General features: G+C 38.0%; 1 protein-coding gene across 2 annotated transcripts in view; it reads right to left on the reverse strand.

Moving 5' to 3' along the window:
- LOC121377674 overlaps positions 1 to 6,524 on the reverse strand; it is a 33,603-nt gene extending 27,079 nt beyond the window's left edge. For both annotated transcript variants that reach the window (XM_041505752.1, XM_041505751.1), the window contains exons 1-2: positions 6,422 to 6,524; positions 1,976 to 2,303 (exon numbers count right to left, since the gene is read on the reverse strand). In XM_041505752.1, the coding sequence (XP_041361686.1) occupies positions 1,976 to 2,269 (294 nt within the window). In that variant the 5' untranslated portion in view covers positions 2,270 to 2,303; positions 6,422 to 6,524. The remainder of the gene's footprint in view (positions 1 to 1,975; positions 2,304 to 6,421) is intronic.
- Between the last annotated feature and the right edge of the window lie 11,208 nt (positions 6,525 to 17,732).

Below are 17,732 nucleotides of genomic sequence, written 5' to 3' on the forward strand. Positions count from 1 at the left end.
GGTTATCATTTCACCACACAATCGATTACGGTTATCATTTCACCACACAATCGATTACGGTTATCATTTCACTGCAGAATCGATTACGGTTATCATTTCCCAACACGATCGATTACGGTTATCATTTCCCCACATAATCGATTACAGTTATCATTTCCAAACACGATCGTTTACGGTTATTATTTCCCAAAACAATCGATTACGGTTATCATTTCCAAACACGATCGTTTACGGTTATAATTTTCCCACACAGTCGATTACGGTTATCATTTCCAAACACGATCGATTACGGTTATCATTTCCCCACATAATCGATTACAGTTATCATTTCCAAACACGATCGTTTACGGTTATTATTTCCCAAAACAATCAATTACGGTTATCATTTCCAAACACGATCGTTTACGGTTATCATTTTCCCACACAATCGATTACGGTTATCATTTCCAAACACGATCGATTACGGTTATCATTTCCCCACATAATCGATTACAGTTATCATTTCCAAACACGATCGTTTACGGTTATTATTTCCCAAAACAATCGATTACGGTTATCATTTCCAAACACAATCGTTTACGGTTATCATTTCCCCACACAATCGATTACGGTTATCATTTCCCACACAATCGATTACGGTTATCATTTCCCAACACGATCGTTTACGGTTATCATTTCCCACACAATCGATTACGGTTATCATTTCCAAACACGATCGATTACGGTTATCATTTCCCAACACGATCGATTACGGTTATCATTTCCCACACAATCGATTACGGTTATCATTTCCCAACACGATCGTTTACGGTTATCATTTCCCCACACAATCGATTACGGTTATCATTTCCCAACACAATCGATTACGATTATCATGTTCGATTATAATTGATCATTGGAATATCAGTACACCTATTGAATAGGAGGATGACGTACTAAAATGTTTTAATAGTAAAAACCGGCCTCGGTGGTGTCGTGGTTAAGCCGTCGGACATAAGACTGGTAGGTACAGGGTTCGCAGCCCGGTACCGGCTCTCACCCAGAGCGAGTTAACGACTCATTGGGTAGGTGTAAGGCCGGTATACCCTCTTCTCTCCCCCTAATAACTAACAACTGACATTTAACCATCTGTCCTGGACAGTCAGCCCATATAGCTGAGGTATGTGTGCCCATGACAGCGTGCTTGGACCGTAATTGTATATAAGCACGAAAATAAGGTCAATATCTGACTGAAGTGAAATCGTATACGTGAACTGTATATCTCCTTGATAGTATGATCTAAAACCAGCATACCACAGTACGTGCCCTAATTTGAAACGTTAAAGTTTGTTTTGTTTAACGACACCACTTGAGCACATTGATTTATAGGTAATTTTGACATATAGTCTCAGATAGGAAACACGCTACATTATTCCATTAGTAGCAAGGGATCTTTTATATGTACCACCCCGCAAAGATAGGAGAGCACATACCACGGCTTTTGATATACCAGGCATGGTGCACTGGCTGGAATGAGAAATAACCCAATGGTCCAACCGATCTCAGACCGAACGCGCATCAAGCAAGCTCTTCACCATAGGGCTACGTCCCGCTTCTAGTCCTATTTTAAAATGCAGTCACACACACACACACACACACACTCTCTCTCTCTCTCTCTCTCTCTCTCTCTCTCTCTCTCTCTCTCTCTCTCAGACACACACACACACACCACACACACTCACTCTCTCTCTCTCTCTCAGACACACACACACACACACACACACACTCTCAGACACACACACACACCACACACACACTCACTCTCTCTCTCTCTCTCTCTCTCTCTCTCTCTCTCTCTCTCTCTCTCTCTGACACACACACACACACACACACACACACACACACACCACACACATCACATCACATACATACACGCAAACCTCGACTTACCAATATGACATCATGATCTGTGTGTTACAAAATATAGAAGTCTCACCTCATTATTCTGAGTAGGTTTACGGGAAATGATTCCTGGAACAATGACCGCCTCGTTTTGCGCTGACTGGACGTCATTCAGGTGACACTGAAGGTTGCGCAGGTTGAAGGTGAACGATTCACATCGATGATCGTGTCTGCAGGCGGCTGAACACGCCGTCAACGAGGAATGTGGAAGTCGTCGATACCCGCCATCAGACATAGCACAGCACACGCTAGTGAGCCACAACACTGACGCCGCTAACACTGTTAACAAATGCATCTCGAAAACCACCCGTTCTTGCGTGGTCACCATCAGGTGACAGATGCAGGCTTGAAGCTGGAGAGAGCTGGAAATGCAATCCCAAAATCGTATTCGGTAGAATTTAGAAACATGTCGATATTAAATGGTCTAAGATGTGGTACATGTCAGGGCTTCGTTCAGTATGTAGCCCTGGAATCGTTCAGCCAGTGCGCCACGACTGGTATATCAAAGGCCGTGGAATGTCCTATCCTGTCTGTGGGATTGTGCATATAAAAGATTCCTTGCTACTAACAGAAAAATGCAGCGGATTTACTATATGACACTATATATATCAAAATGACCAAATGTTTGACATCCAATAGCCGATGATTAATAAATCAATGTGCTCTAGTAGTGTCGTTAAACAAAACTTTGATCCTGGAAACGCTTGTAACGATCTTGTAGTTGTTTAAAAATGAGATTCTTAGTTAAACTCGTGAATACTGCATCGAACTGGTTAACTTTCCATTTCTTTGTCTCAACGTCTACTGGCTATAGACGACAGTTATTTACGCTATATACATGGGCGTACATAGGATTTTGAAAAGGGGGGTTCCAATACATTGGATTTTGAAAAGGGGGGTTCCAAAATAGATTGCAGAGATATTGGGCATATATTTCTATGTTGAGTAAATATAATAATGTCAGATATATTAAATTATAAAAAAAGCGATTTCAGGGGGGGGTTCGGTCGAACCCATCGACCACCCCCTCCCCCCTATGTACGCCAATGATATAATATGTTTCTATATAGCGTTAGTTGCTATAGCATTTTTTATTAATATAGTAGACCCATTTGCACAAAACAAGCTACATTTGCATGGGCTTGAATGACCACAAAAAAGTGTTCTATGTTAACTATTGCTGCACGCTGTAAAACTGACGACTGATCCGTGCGCTGTACTATTGGCAAACTCTAAACCAAATAGTCACATTGGAAACCAATCAAATACTTCGAAAACGTTAGCGAAACGTTTTCTGGCTGAAATTGGGGCTGGTTTACTGCTTAGTCTGTTGCGCCTGCGCAGATGGGACAGGGTTTTTTTTTTCTCCATGAGTAAGTTTAGCCAGCGGCAATCTAATTAAAATTAGCTCTACTAGTACATGTGGATCTAACAGCAGCCAGTTGGAGCTCATGTCCACCAATCAAAACCTTACTTGCAGAATCATGCCAGTGATTTGAAAATAATTTGAAAACATTCCGAATTATCCTGAGGGTATACGACATGTTTCATGTGAATTACGAATGCCTTATTTAGACCAGTAGAACTAATTTTAATCAGATTGCTAACAACACTGCGTAGTCTCCAATGTCCAAGTAACATTTCGTCTGTAAATAATAATTTAAATATAGACCAATCACACTTCGCCTTTTATAACGTTATTTGGGAGCATACAAATTCTAAAAATATCGGGCGAGTCTGTTTTAGTGGCCGCAATACAGCGAACCATACCAATACGTACGGGATGGGTTATCAGTCTTCAATTTTACATTACAAATTATTTATTTATTAAAAAAACTAAAAACTAAATCAGTCTTCAGTTTTACATTACAAATTATTTATTTTATAAAATAAAACATGTTTTAAGGCATTCGTAATTCACACGAAACATGTCGTATACCCTCAGGATAATTCGGAATGTTATGAAATTATTTTTAAATCACTAGCATGATTCTGCAAGTAAGGTCTTGATTGGTGGACATGAGCTCCAACTGGCTGCTGTTAGATCCACATGTAATAGTGGAGCTAATTTTAATTAGATTGAGCCAGCGGTTTGTCGCTAACGCTCGTCTTGGAAGACAGATTTTTACGCTACACATTGAACCGAATGACCATTTCGGGAACCACCAGTCAAAATATGTTTGCAAACGTTTAGCACAAAACGGCTGAACATTGCAACGTTACTTTATCTCCGCTGTCATGCGCATACTTCAATTTGCAGACGTTAGACCGTCAAAGAGATGATAAAATAAATGTTTACGTTTTGTGAACCCTAAGCCCCGTTGAATACAGCAGTGCACTTAATTGTTGGACAATCATGCTTTATGTAGTTATTATAACTGTAGCCTTTGCTCCTGATGTGATTTTTCGCTACTAATATGTAGGCTCACTATGATTTAATGAAAAATAGCGACACATGTCGACGCCAGTCAATTTTCGGACCCTTTAATTTGTCACAACTTGTGTTAGTTCACTTGTTAATTACATGTTGCAGTCTGAAACGGAAATGAAACGGAATTTACAAAAACATGAAACGGAAAATAGCTCTTTTTTTTAAAACGAAAAACCACTGAGTCATACTTGCTCTATTCTTGGGCCAACAATTTCACCAACTATATGCATTACAAGTGGACTACATTGCACATTTCAACTGTGACTTCTGTGGTAACAGACTCCGGCCCATAGAGCCCCCACCTCGCATGCCTCCATTACTGAGTGTCTGTAGCTCTCGATAAACCCCCAACTCCTACTCTATCAGTTCCAACGCCTTTTAGTACTTTGTTTTGCAACCGCTGTTAACAAATTACATATGTTGCAAATTATATGCTCCCCCTGTCATCATCAGTCTAATGGTTGCCATTTAAAAGCTGTCTGTCATGAAATAATCACGCTCAAACAGCAGACTACTTGCGCGGACATATTTCCGGAGTTCAACCAAATGGGAAGACAACTGCGATATGTGGCCTACTGACAATTACAGATGTACGAATAGCTGTCGAATTACCTTTCCTTGATTAGAAAATGACTGGCATTGTTCGGGGTTTATATTTGATGATACTGATTAAGAATAACACCCCCCCCCCCCCCCCGCCCCCATAAAAAAGATTAACGAAATTTATTAAACCCACTTTTTAACAAAGTGTTTAAAAAAAAATCCTACTACAACAAATAAACTGACTCCCTAAGTTTTCTATAATAAACCTATTATCCCCCCCTCCCCCACACACACTAACACACACACAGAGAGAGAGAGAGAGAGAGAGAGGAGAGAGAGAGAGAGAGAGAGAGAGAGAGAGAGAGGGAGACAGAGAGAAAACGCGAGACAAAGAGAGAGAGAGACACACACACACACACACAGAGATACAGAGAAAGAGACACACAGAGAGAGAGAGAGAGAGAGAGAGAGAGAGAGACACACACAGAGAGAGAGAGAAAGAGAGAGAGAGAAAGAGAGACAAAGAGAGACACAGAGAGAGAGAGAGAGAGAGAGAGAGAGAGAGAGAGAGAGAGAGAGAGAGAGAGAGAGAGAGAGAGAGAGAGAGAGAGAATAATAATAATTTAAACCCACTATTGTAAGTAATGTCTAAAAACCTAAAAGTAAAACAACTTGTAAACGCTGGAAGTAAATTACATATAGTACATGCCTAATAATTACAGGCGCGTGTGCAAAAAACTGTGCCGCGCAAGGTTTTTAGGGGGTGTCGGGTTATACATTGAAAACCCCAACTATTTATTGGAGAAGGGGGGTTAGACCCAGTGGCGTAGTGATTTTTTGTAACTTTTAAATTTTACAAAATCATACATATATACATACATACATACATACATACATACATACATACATTCATATATACATATACATACGTAGTGTGGTTTGCCCCCTCCCATTCCCACAAAATCCTGGCTACGTCAGTGATTGGATCCCCCTCCCCTCTGCACACGCACCTGAGTGGTTGGCTACGTCAGTGATTGGATCCCCCTCCCCTCTTCACACGCACCTGAGTGGTTGGCTACGTCAGTGATTGGATCCCCCTCCCCTCTGCACACGCACCTGAGTGGTTGGCTACGTCAGTGATTGGATCCCCCTCCCCTCTGCACACGCACCTGAGTGGTTGGCTACGTCAGTGACTGGATCCCCCTACCCTCTGCACACGCACCTGAGTGGTTGGCTACGTCAGTGATTGGATCCCCCTCCCCTCTGCACACGCACCTGAGTGGTTGGCTACGTCAGTGATTGGATCCCCCTCCCCTCTGCACACGCACCTGAGTGGTTGGCTACGTCAGTGATTGGAACCCCCTCCCCTCTGCACACGCACCTGAGTGGTTGGCTACGTAAGTGATTGGATCCCCCTCCCCTCTGCACACGCACCTGAGTGCTTGTAAGACTGTTTAGTGAACACCGATCCAGACTAACGTGTTGTAACTAAAGTAACAAACTTACCAGCTGCTTCTGGCTGAATCACAACAGTTACTGACGATACCAACTTACAGAGGCTGTGTCAGTGATGCATTCGTTACTAAGTTGTTCAGTCAACAAAATCGATCTTAGCATCTCACATAAGGCCTAAACAAAATTGTGTTTCCTGGAATATGTAGGTATTTTTATATAGTCATTCTTACAGGTCATGCCTCCCCCCCCCCCCCCCCCCCCAATCATACCACCTTTTATATCTGACTGTAGCCACATAACACGACTTATAGACAGTGTTGGTGCCCCCCAACCCCAAGGTGCCCCCCCCCCCCCCCACCCCAATATATTATCAGATCCAAATAAAATGCTACGCATTCTTTTCGATTATTGGTACATATTAATTTATTTTAAACAATAAACAAAAAAAAACCCAAAATAAAATAGATTTGGCCTTTTTTTCTAGGTAAGGTCGGGTTCCCGGAAACACAAAATTGTTTTTAGGCCTAAGATTGTACACAAAGACAACGCAAACTAGTATTTTATTAATGGTGCCTTTTGAAAAAAAGCGTTACAGGCCACTTGCCATATAAAATACACCTTTGTATGCCAAAAGTAAATAATATATTGACTTGACTAGGTTTAAGCATATGCCATGTATTTGAAAGAAATAAAGTGGTCTATTTGCCAAACATGAAATCTAAAATGGCCACCATCAAACATCATAGGTACAATTTTTAACTCCTTTCACTAAAGATTAATTTATTGCAAGTGTAAAGTGATATAGTTAGGATGTATTTCACATTATATATAATATTAACACAAACGTAAACTGTTATTTTATTTTTTGTTTTCACTAAGCACTGTTTAAACATTAATTGTGCTACTTATGCTACACGCACGCCCGTGCACCTTCTCTGAAAACGACTAGAGTGTTTTGTGTAATATACTAAAACGAGGAGAATTGTGGTTAGAACGTCTATAAAGTCTGGAGTTCCTGCAAAGAAATTATATCACAGGCGCTCAAATATGTTTATGTCCAAATTTGAGATAAGCATGTAAACGTTGGGGACCCACTTCTACCTTTAATCAGGGGGCCGCATTGAGCTCTCGTGAAAAAGGTTTTTTGCATGTCATCAAAAAATATACTTGTTTAAACCCAAAATATCATTAGTGCCATCTTTGGTAAGCTTAAAAACCAAAGATACTTTTACCTTAAAATATTACATTATATTATATAGTGGAGGGGTAATACAAAAATGTCTTGAACCGAGAACTCCGAGCGATCCGTGATACAAAGTCTGGTTTTATACAATAATTATGGGGAAGTAAAATAATTTGCAATACAGTAGTATATGTAATTATGTATATATATTGAAGTAGAAATATGCTTGTTTTAATTACTCTTCTTTTCTCTTGAAATATTAGGTCAAATAAATAGCAAGTGAAATCGTTTGTATTATTTGATTTTTCATTTTCATTTTCTTTTCTTTTTTTCTTTTTGGGGTGGTTTCTTTTGTTTAAGTATTTATTTTATTTTATTTATTTATTTATTTATTTATTTATTACTATCTTTATTTTTTTGCATACTTCATAAGCAGCAAAATTGCATCGACACACCAAATTGGATCATCTGTATCGGAAAGTCGGAAAGGTTTTACACAAATAGGTGCAATTTCAGGTGTAATATGTCTGCTATTCGGTATAGTTTAAAGATTTGCTCTGGGAAGGTTCGGTACATATGTGTATAGTGTCATGCTAAGTAACTGAGTTAGATATTACTAGAGTGAATCTGATACTTGTCAGTAGGCGCTGCTCATTGACTAACAAAACATCGGTGGCAGTCAATGATGGATACACATTTTCTCTTTTAAAATCATATGGGGGCGGGGGTGTTCTTTGGTGCTAAATCGTGTGGCACCCCAAATGGTTATCTTCTGTACTGTCGATATCCGTCTCAAACTGTGTGGTCCAGGTAAAAACTCGGCAGGAATTCATGGGCGTACATAGGATTTTGAAAAGGGGGGTTCCAAAATAGATTGCAGAGATATTGGGCATATATTTCTATGTTGAGTAAATATAATAATGTCAGATATCATGAATGAATGAATGAATGAATGTTTAACGACACCCCAGCACGAAAAATACATCGGCTATTGGGTGTCAGACTATGGTAATGCAAATAAATAAAGTGATGATCAACATCAATATAAAAATTCAAGGTTTAAACAAAAACAGTGTAAAGAACTGTGTAAAAATACAAATACAAATATCACAGAATTTTACGGACACCGAATTTTACTCTAAACTTCAATTTGTGCTGTATTAGCCATTCTCAAAGAGAATGTTACACCCCTGCACCACGGTGAGGTTACAGCACGCGCAGGGGTCAGATATCAATGTCAGATATATTAAATTATTAAAAAAAGCGATTTCAGGGGGGGGGGGGGTTCGGTCGAACCCATCTCCCCCCCCCCCCCCCCCCCCATGTACGCCCATGGAATTCCAGTATCTCTCCGACATTCAGACTATCCAACTAATGACCGTATCGAATTTGTGTTAATTATCTACATCTCTGGGATTTTGAAAAATGGGAATTGTGTTACGATTGTAAGTCATACGATACTGTATATGCTCTGTCCACAGACGTTTCATTGAGACTTGAAGTTTGGGTAGTCTATTTGGTTGTAACGGGACCTGATAAATACCGCCTCTGACAGTAGTGTTCTGCGTTAATGCAGTATAATTAGAAACTTTCCGAATTTATACGATTTACTGTATTCTGATTGGCTGACTTCACTGAAAAACCAAGCGTTATCCTTCCATAAACCTCATAAAAATATGTCATCACGGAAGACCAAGATCGAAATTACCGCACAACACCAACAGTCACTACACGTAAACAAAAGTTAATATCAAAGTCACTTTGCGATAGAAAAACACAAGACAAATCTGCACATGAAATTGTTTCATTTTTTAAAAAGAAGTTATAATAAAGATATATACACTGTTTTTGTTGATTCAATACTTATTTTTTATTTTTAGCGGACAATTTCCAATAGTATGTATACATGTATTCCTACGCTTATTTACAGACCATGGTTGACGGTAAGAACGAAAGAAATTATTTTTGAGTGTTTTAAGGTACACTTCTTGTACTGTTTGTAATTATAAGAATTGTTTCTAATTTTTTAGGAATTTATCGATGTATAAAAATCACAAAATATGTAGTATAAAATCGCTTCGGTACGCTACGCGATTTTATACCATTTGTGACTTTTATACCATGTGACTTTTATACATCGATAAATTCCTAAAAAATGAGAAACAATTCTTATATCAATCATTTTTATTTCACTATAACTCCTACATAATACCATATCATGCTTAAATATTTGGATGAGTTGTTTTGATCAACAGACGTCATGTATTGTTTGTACGATGCAGACAGGTATTGGACCCTTCTTCTGTCCCATGCAAACCAAAGTATAAACAGTCTTCAATCTATATAGTCTTCAATGTATATCTATTGGCTGTCAAACCAAAGTATAAACAGTTTATCAATGTATTATTACACATTATACCATACGACGTGTTTCAATACTCATAGAGAATATCTGTGAATTGGTTCTGTACCTTGGGTATGTAAAACAAATTTTGTCTTCAAAGTGGTATCCGGTAGTTGCTTATTTCATATCCTTCCAAAGATTAATTCACAAAACGGAGTATTTTATCAAGATGAAGCTCAGCTAACAATACCATGAATACGTCTTGTATCGTCGTCATATTCACCATTAACGTAATTAACATTTTGCCCTGCATTCCTTTGGCATTGTAAAATGTTTATTTCATGCAATTCTTGTGGCTCACAGTATCACAGTAAAAACATATTCTTTTGTTTTATAAGTGGAGCATCTAGTCTGAACCTCATCTAAATTAACTTTTATTGTATGAAAAAACAACAACAACAACACATTTTGTTTACATGTATAAAGAGCACAATGCTGGTAGGTACATGGTTCGCAGCCCGGTACCGGCTCCCACTCAGAGCGAGTTTTAACGACTCAATGGGTAGGTGTAAGACCAATATACCCTCTTCTTTCTCACGAACCACTAACAATTAACAACTAACCCACTGTCCTGGACAGACTGCCCAGATAGCTGAGGTGTGTGCCCAGGACAGCGTGCTTGAACCTTAATTGGATATAATCACGAAAATAAGTTAAACTGAAACGTGTCCGCTGGACCGGCCTCAATGGTGTTGCGGTTAAGCCATCGAACATAAGGCTGATAGGTACAGGGTTCGCAGCCCGGTACCGGCTCCCACCCAGAGCGAGTTTTAACGACTAGGTGAGTAGGTGTACGACCACTACACCCTCTTTTCTCTCACTAACTAGTAATAATTAACACATAACCCACTGTTCTGGACAGATAGCCCGGATAGCTGAGGTGTGTGCCCAGGACAACGTGCTTGAACCTTAATTGGATATAAGCACGAACATAAGTTGAAATGAAAAATGTAATGACTGAGAAAATGACTCATTTTCTAAATACCATGATGTTGAAACAACACCCATATCTCGTATAAAATTGTGTTGTTGTTTTTTAAACAAATACTTTCACATGTTTCACTATACTGACAGGACTGTACCAAGTATTAACTGTGGGTTAGGTGTTAATAGTTAGTGGTTAGTCAGAGAGAAGAGTGTGTAGTGGCCTCACACCTACCCATCGAGCCGTTAAACTCACTCTGGGTGGGAGCCTGTACCGGGACTGCAAACCCTGTACCTACCAGCCTTATGCCGTATGCCTAACCACGCACCACCGAGGCCGGTTCAGTTCAAACATATTTATGGATCATAATGTGGTCCATATATTGCAAATACTAGTTTATCCACGGATGTTAACATGGAAGTAGTATATGACAGTCTAATTAGTACAGTGCAACCTTTAACAGTTTGCTAATGTTATAGATATCGATATTGAGATGGAACCTGAAGAATGATCAAATATAAAGAGTTACGTGATTCTTCTATCAGTCATCATATTCATTTCAGTTGTATGTTTCTGGCCTCTGTGGTGTCGTGGTTAAACCATCGGACATAAGGCTGGTAGGTACAGGGTTCGCAGTCCGGTACCGGCTCCCATCCAGAGCGAGTTTTAACGACTCAATGGGTATGTATAAGACCACTACACCATCTTCTCTCTGACTAACCATTAACAAGTAATTCATTGTCCTGGACAGACAACCCAGACAGCTGAGGTGTGTGCCCAGGAAAGCGTGCCTGAACCTTAATTAGATATAAGCACCAAAATATGTTGAAATGAATGTATGTTTCTGTAAAAATGACCGCCATCTTGAATTAAAAATGGCTTACTTACCCACGTGATACAGAGTGCATGATCAAACTTTTTTTTCCATTAGTGGAGCATGGCGAACCAATGTCCAAAGCCAAACTGAGTGCGCATAAAAGAACAAACAGGCGGTAGTTCAGCTTCTAGAGTATTGTGCTAAAACACGTTATTTCAAAATGTTCTGTCCATATTTCTTTAAAATTGAAATCCATACATAAATACAAAATCCTTGTAATATATTTTACAGAGTATTACATATAGGAAATATAAAACAAATTCCATTTAAATTGGCTTAGTATATATATATATATATATATATATATATATATATATATATATATATATATATATATATATATATATATATATATATATATATATGTGTGTGTGTGTGTTGGGTTTTTTACCTACACTTTCCCTCCATTTTCCTATCCCAAAATGACGTTATTTCAACAAATTAATTTCTTAGTTCTTTTAATATTTGGTTTAGCTACTTTTATAAAACATTTGAGCTGTCATTTGTTTTGTGTCTAATGTTTTATTATCTCCATTCACTGAATTATGCGTTCTTGCACTCAAATTTAACTCAACTGCACTTGAGGGTTGGGTCACAATTTGATCTGTAGCATCCAAAAGCAAGAGTTGACGTCGGTATCATTACTTTTTATAAACTAGACATGTTCTCGGTTCAGAATATATATCACATAAAAGTAAATCTTTCCGTGCACTTTTGTTTTTCATTTTCATTGGGTCTGGCCCCTTGACTGTGTCAAGATAACTTGATGTATAAGCGTACGAGACAGGGGGCGGGGGTGGGGAGCAACTGCCTCCTAGTGCTGGAGCAAAACCTCAAATTCGGGCAAACATTATACAGATGTTAGGGAAAAATTTCCTAACCCAAGACCTTTTTACCATGTATTTCCATCATTCTAACCTCAAAATTAGTGTAATCCATATACAAATGCACAGTGAATCGTTTGCAATGAATAAATGCCGTTAAGCAGATTCTGGCATTTTCGTTTAATTCTACCGGCCTCTGTGGCGTCGTGGTTATCGGTCTACAGGCTGGTAGGTACTGGGTTCGGATCCTGGTCGATTTGTAATCCAGATACCGACACCAAACCCCGAGTGAGTGCTCCGCAAGGCTCAATGGGTAGGTGTAAACCACTTGCACCGACCAATGATCCATAACTGGTTCAACAAAGGCCATGGTTTGTGCTATCCTGCCTGTGGGAAGCGCAAATAAAAGATCCCTTGCTGCCTGTCGTAAAAGAGTAGCCTATGTGGCGACAGCGGGTTTCCTCTAAAAAAACAGTGTCAGAATGACCATATGTTTGACGTCCAATAGCCGATGATAAGATAAAAAATCAATGTGCTCTAGTGGCGTCGTTAAATAAAACAAACTTTACTTTCGTTTAATTCTGGAAAATCCCAGCCTTCGACCACCATCCCCCACCCTCCCTACAAAAATGGGAGCCCGTACGCCTATACATTTGAGAAATCGGGAGTTTGACATAGTGATATGTTATTCGTATTGGCATTTAAATAGAAAGAAAGAAAGAAATGTTTTATTTAACGACGCACTCAACACATTTTTTATTTACGGTTATATGGCGTCAGACATATGGTTAAGGACCACACAGATTTTGAGAGGAAACCCGCTGTCGCCACTGCATGGGCTACTCTTCCGATTAGCAGTAGGGGATCTTTTATTTGCGCTTCCCACAGGCAGGATAGCACAAACCATGGCCTTTGTTGAACCAGTTATGGATCACTGGTCGGTGCAAGTGGTTTACACCTACCCATTTACACCTACCCATTGAGCCTTGCGGAGCACTCACTCAGGGTTTGGAGTCGGTATCTGGATTAAAATTCCCATGCCTCGACTGGGATCCGAACCCAGTACCTACCAGCCTGTAGACCGATGGACTGTTTAATCTGTAACATGGTTATTTCGACACTTCGAGGGGGGGGGGGGGGGGGGGCAAAAGAGAAGGGAGGGAGAGGGGAGGCACCGCTACTGCCACACAGGCTACTACTTTCAAAAGCAAGCTATTTTTTATGCGCTTTCTCATATATAGGACAGTACATACCACAACCTTTGACAGATCAGTCGTGGGGCACTAATGGCGAACACCCAGAAATTATCTCCCCCTTAGAGGTCGCGTCGTCACTATACACCCTAGAGTCTCGCTTTAAACAGCTGTTCGGTAGTGTGATTTGAAGCCACTGGTCGTATAAAATTACTTGTCCACCTCTGTACGAACAGAAAAAGTGGTAATATTTCTTTCAGACGATGATGCATTGCACAAAGAATGTCTGGACTGCATAACGGATCTAGTATATGACAAAATACAACAACAACAAAAAACAAAACAAACAGTGAATCGCTGAAAAACGAGGCGTTTGTATGTCACTGCCTATCCATTCTCGGTGTGTGGATTTAAAACAAAATTAATTATTTATATATTATTTGAATAAAATCTAGTTGAAATATTATATTTTCTTCCATTTATGTATGCTATGTGGACATTTGTTTATTTGTGTGTTTTGTTCACTGCTTTTTGGTGAGGGGGAGGGTTTAGGTCACCTGGTGAGTTCGTCCTACCCCCCATGGCATTGATCATGTTTGTTGTCGATTATTTAATTAATTAATTAATTTGTTTTTAATCAATAATTTCACAGACTAAAAGAAAAAATGTTTTAGAAACAACACTTTTTTTTATTTATGTACAGGGCCAGCGGAGTGTATTTGAAAGTGGGGATGGGGTGGGAGTACTTATAGTGTGCTGTTTGTTAAAAGGTTGTGAGAGAGAGAGAGAGAGAGAGAGAGAGAGAGAGAGAGAGAGAGAGAGAGAGAGAGAGAGAGAGAGAGAGAGAGAGAGAGAGAGAGAGTGTGTGTGTGTGTGTGTGTGTGTGTGTGTGTGTGTGTGTTTGAGGGCCCGAACCTGTTGGTGGGGGTTCGAAGGCATGCTCGCCCAGAATAAGTTTAAATATCAGATGTTAACATAGGGCCCATGACATCTCCAGACTTTTGAGAACAATAACAGGAAAAAAGAGGAGACCATGGCCCTATCGGCCCTCACCTCTTCTACAGCCCCTAATACACAATTTGAAGAAGAAGAAAATAATAGTTTGAGACGTGCAAATAGCATACATACAATATAAACAGAATAGTGAGATGTGGAGTGCCCATTGAGGTGTAAAAACAATTGTTTCTTGAAACCGACCCTACCTAAAAAAAAAAAAAGGCTTACCCTGATTATTTTTCCCCATTTTTTTGTAAGTTAAAAAGAGTACAGATGTAGTTTTTGGTTGTTGTTTTTTAAAGTTTAGACTGGCCCTACCTAATATTTTTTAGTCATGTTCCCACAATTTTTTTTAGGTGCAAGGCAGAATAAAATTTTCTTTTCTTCATTTGTTAAACTGTACATTTGATTATTCCTTTGTTAATCTATCTATAGGGGGCCTATTAGTTGGGTATCTCTTTTGTAAGTTGTAATATGTATGTAGGATGCATTTTCTTTTTATACTAAGCATATCTGAAATTACTGACAAAAACACTATCAAAGGATGCTGTGATGGTGGTGTAAACAAATAACTCCACTGAAAGTGAAAATGCTGAAATTAAAGTAATTGGTAGGAGTAGCCTGTGTGGTGGCCATGGGTTTACCTTCTTAGTGAGTCAGTACCTATGCCAAGTGTCAAAACCATGGGTCAAAATTATGAAGGCTGTTTTTTTTAAACACAGATGTTTAACACCAAATTTAAAATGTGCTGAGATGTTGTAAAAAAAATATTAATTTCTTTTCATTACTGGTTATTCTAAAGAGACTGCAGAGCTTGTTTTGCAATGTGAGATTTGATTAAATACTTGAGGCATAACAGAACAAACTTTTGTTTTTGCTACTGACCCAAAAACAAACTAACCATAACAAAATACTTTCCAAATTATAATCTAGAATTTATTTACATAAATATCCTGAAACTGGAAATTTTAATATTCAATAAAATAAATTTCTTTTTTTTCTTTCTTTTTTTTTTGAGAGGGGGGGTGGGGTCTCTTTTTATTCTTTGTCTTTTTTTTATTATTGCCTAACTGGACTATTTTGGACAAATGTAGCAAAATCCCAACATTTTATTCTCCAGCGACTGTTTAAGCCTATAACAGTTTATAATACTTTTACTTTTCGAGGTAGTATGTTGACTACATTGTGATAAATTCTAGCATGGCATTGAAAAAACCCACACTGTTGGACTGAAAATATAAATACCAGATAGGTATTGTTTATGTACAGTTTATCAAATACATGTACATGCTAAGCAAGTAACTCATCATACATTGAACTCATGTGTGAATACTGCATGTTATGCATCTCTTGAAATGAATGTAATTAGTGTTAATTGGTGTTGTACCTATATTCACTTTAAACTATTAGTAAACCATAAGTGTACTTTTATATATAGTCATAATTATTTATTGCTGCATCTGGTTTTAGAAATCCACATTTGTAAAATAGCAGTATTTTGTTTCTTTAATTTATAATTTATTACTCTTGCAGCCTTTGGAGAGAAAAAATAGTATAATGTCTAAAGCAGTTTTCAATTGCTGTTAATTTCATTATCAGTGCAAATCATGGAAAGTCATGAATTTTCTTGGTAAATAAGTGTATGAACCATGATAAAGATTATTTACATTGGACTTTTCTTAATATAAGTACTGAAAAGTATAAAATTTAGATACCGGTAGGTCAAATAAATGTATGTTAAAACAGGCTCAGTGAAATCAGAATTCCTATCAGATTATGTCATTTTGTACACACAAATTAAATTATTTACATTAACAAATTATAAATATTGAAAAACAATACCACTGTCATTTCTAATTTCATGTAAATGTGTATGAAAAAGCATTGTTATATTTCTACTTACATGTGAAAAAAAAAAAAAAAATTAAGAACAAAAAAACTATATATTTAATATTTTAAATTTCCTATTTATTTTTCATCATTTGAACATTTAATATTTATTTCTGTAATTATATATGTATGTTATTTTTTTTTAATTTATTACATGTATACATATAAACATTTAAAAAAATTTTTATTTTACATTGAATATATTTATTTATTTATTTATTTTATTTATTTATTTTGTTTCGGTTGGGTTGGGTTTGGGTTTTTTTTTTTTTTTTCATTGAAATAATTTATTAAAAATAATTATTGACAAATTTGGTTGAATTTACTCTACTCTGCAAACGAATAATTTGTGGTTTTAAACACGTATATCTTCATATTAAATCGCGATAACAAACATTGAATAGTAAATGAATGAATGAATGTTTAACGACACCCCAGCACGAAAAATACATCGGCTACTGGGTGTCAAACTATGGTAAACAAATAACATTGAATAGAACCCGGAAGTAAACAGCGAAGAATGGAGCGTGGCGTTTTACAAATTAAACCTTTATTAAATGCTGTTACCGGTTTTTTTTATTGCAAACACTCCAGTATTATCAGTCAAATATGTACACATTTAATGGTTTTGGCATTGTGGATATATGATAGAAAGTTGTAAGAACGGTAGGGAGTAGCCTACGTGGTTGTGGAAAACCCACGATTTAGCTGGACATTATTTTGTTCTTTTTTATTCTTCCATTATTTTTTTTTACTACCAACTGCGGAATTTCGTAGATTTTTATTATTTACTTTAATTTTTAGCCGTTCTACGCTTTAGTCACATACATGCTCAAAATTAGGTCGGGAATAATAGAGTGGATATACCGATCGGTGCTTTACGACAATACAAATTTACAGTGTATAGTGCACGAGCGCCACCTGTCGGAAAGTCTCTGATTGTTCGCCATTGCATCGAGATCGATCGATTCTACGTCGACCCATTGCACCTCATGCTAGCGTTCTACCACTGGACTGCATCCACCTGTCTGTTGTCAGTACGTGTTGCAGTCCCCTTGTCTAAGTGTATG

Source organism: Gigantopelta aegis, chromosome 7 (genome assembly GCF_016097555.1).
Source record: "Gigantopelta aegis isolate Gae_Host chromosome 7, Gae_host_genome, whole genome shotgun sequence".
NCBI classification, from domain to species: domain Eukaryota; kingdom Metazoa; phylum Mollusca; class Gastropoda; order Neomphalida; family Peltospiridae; genus Gigantopelta; species Gigantopelta aegis.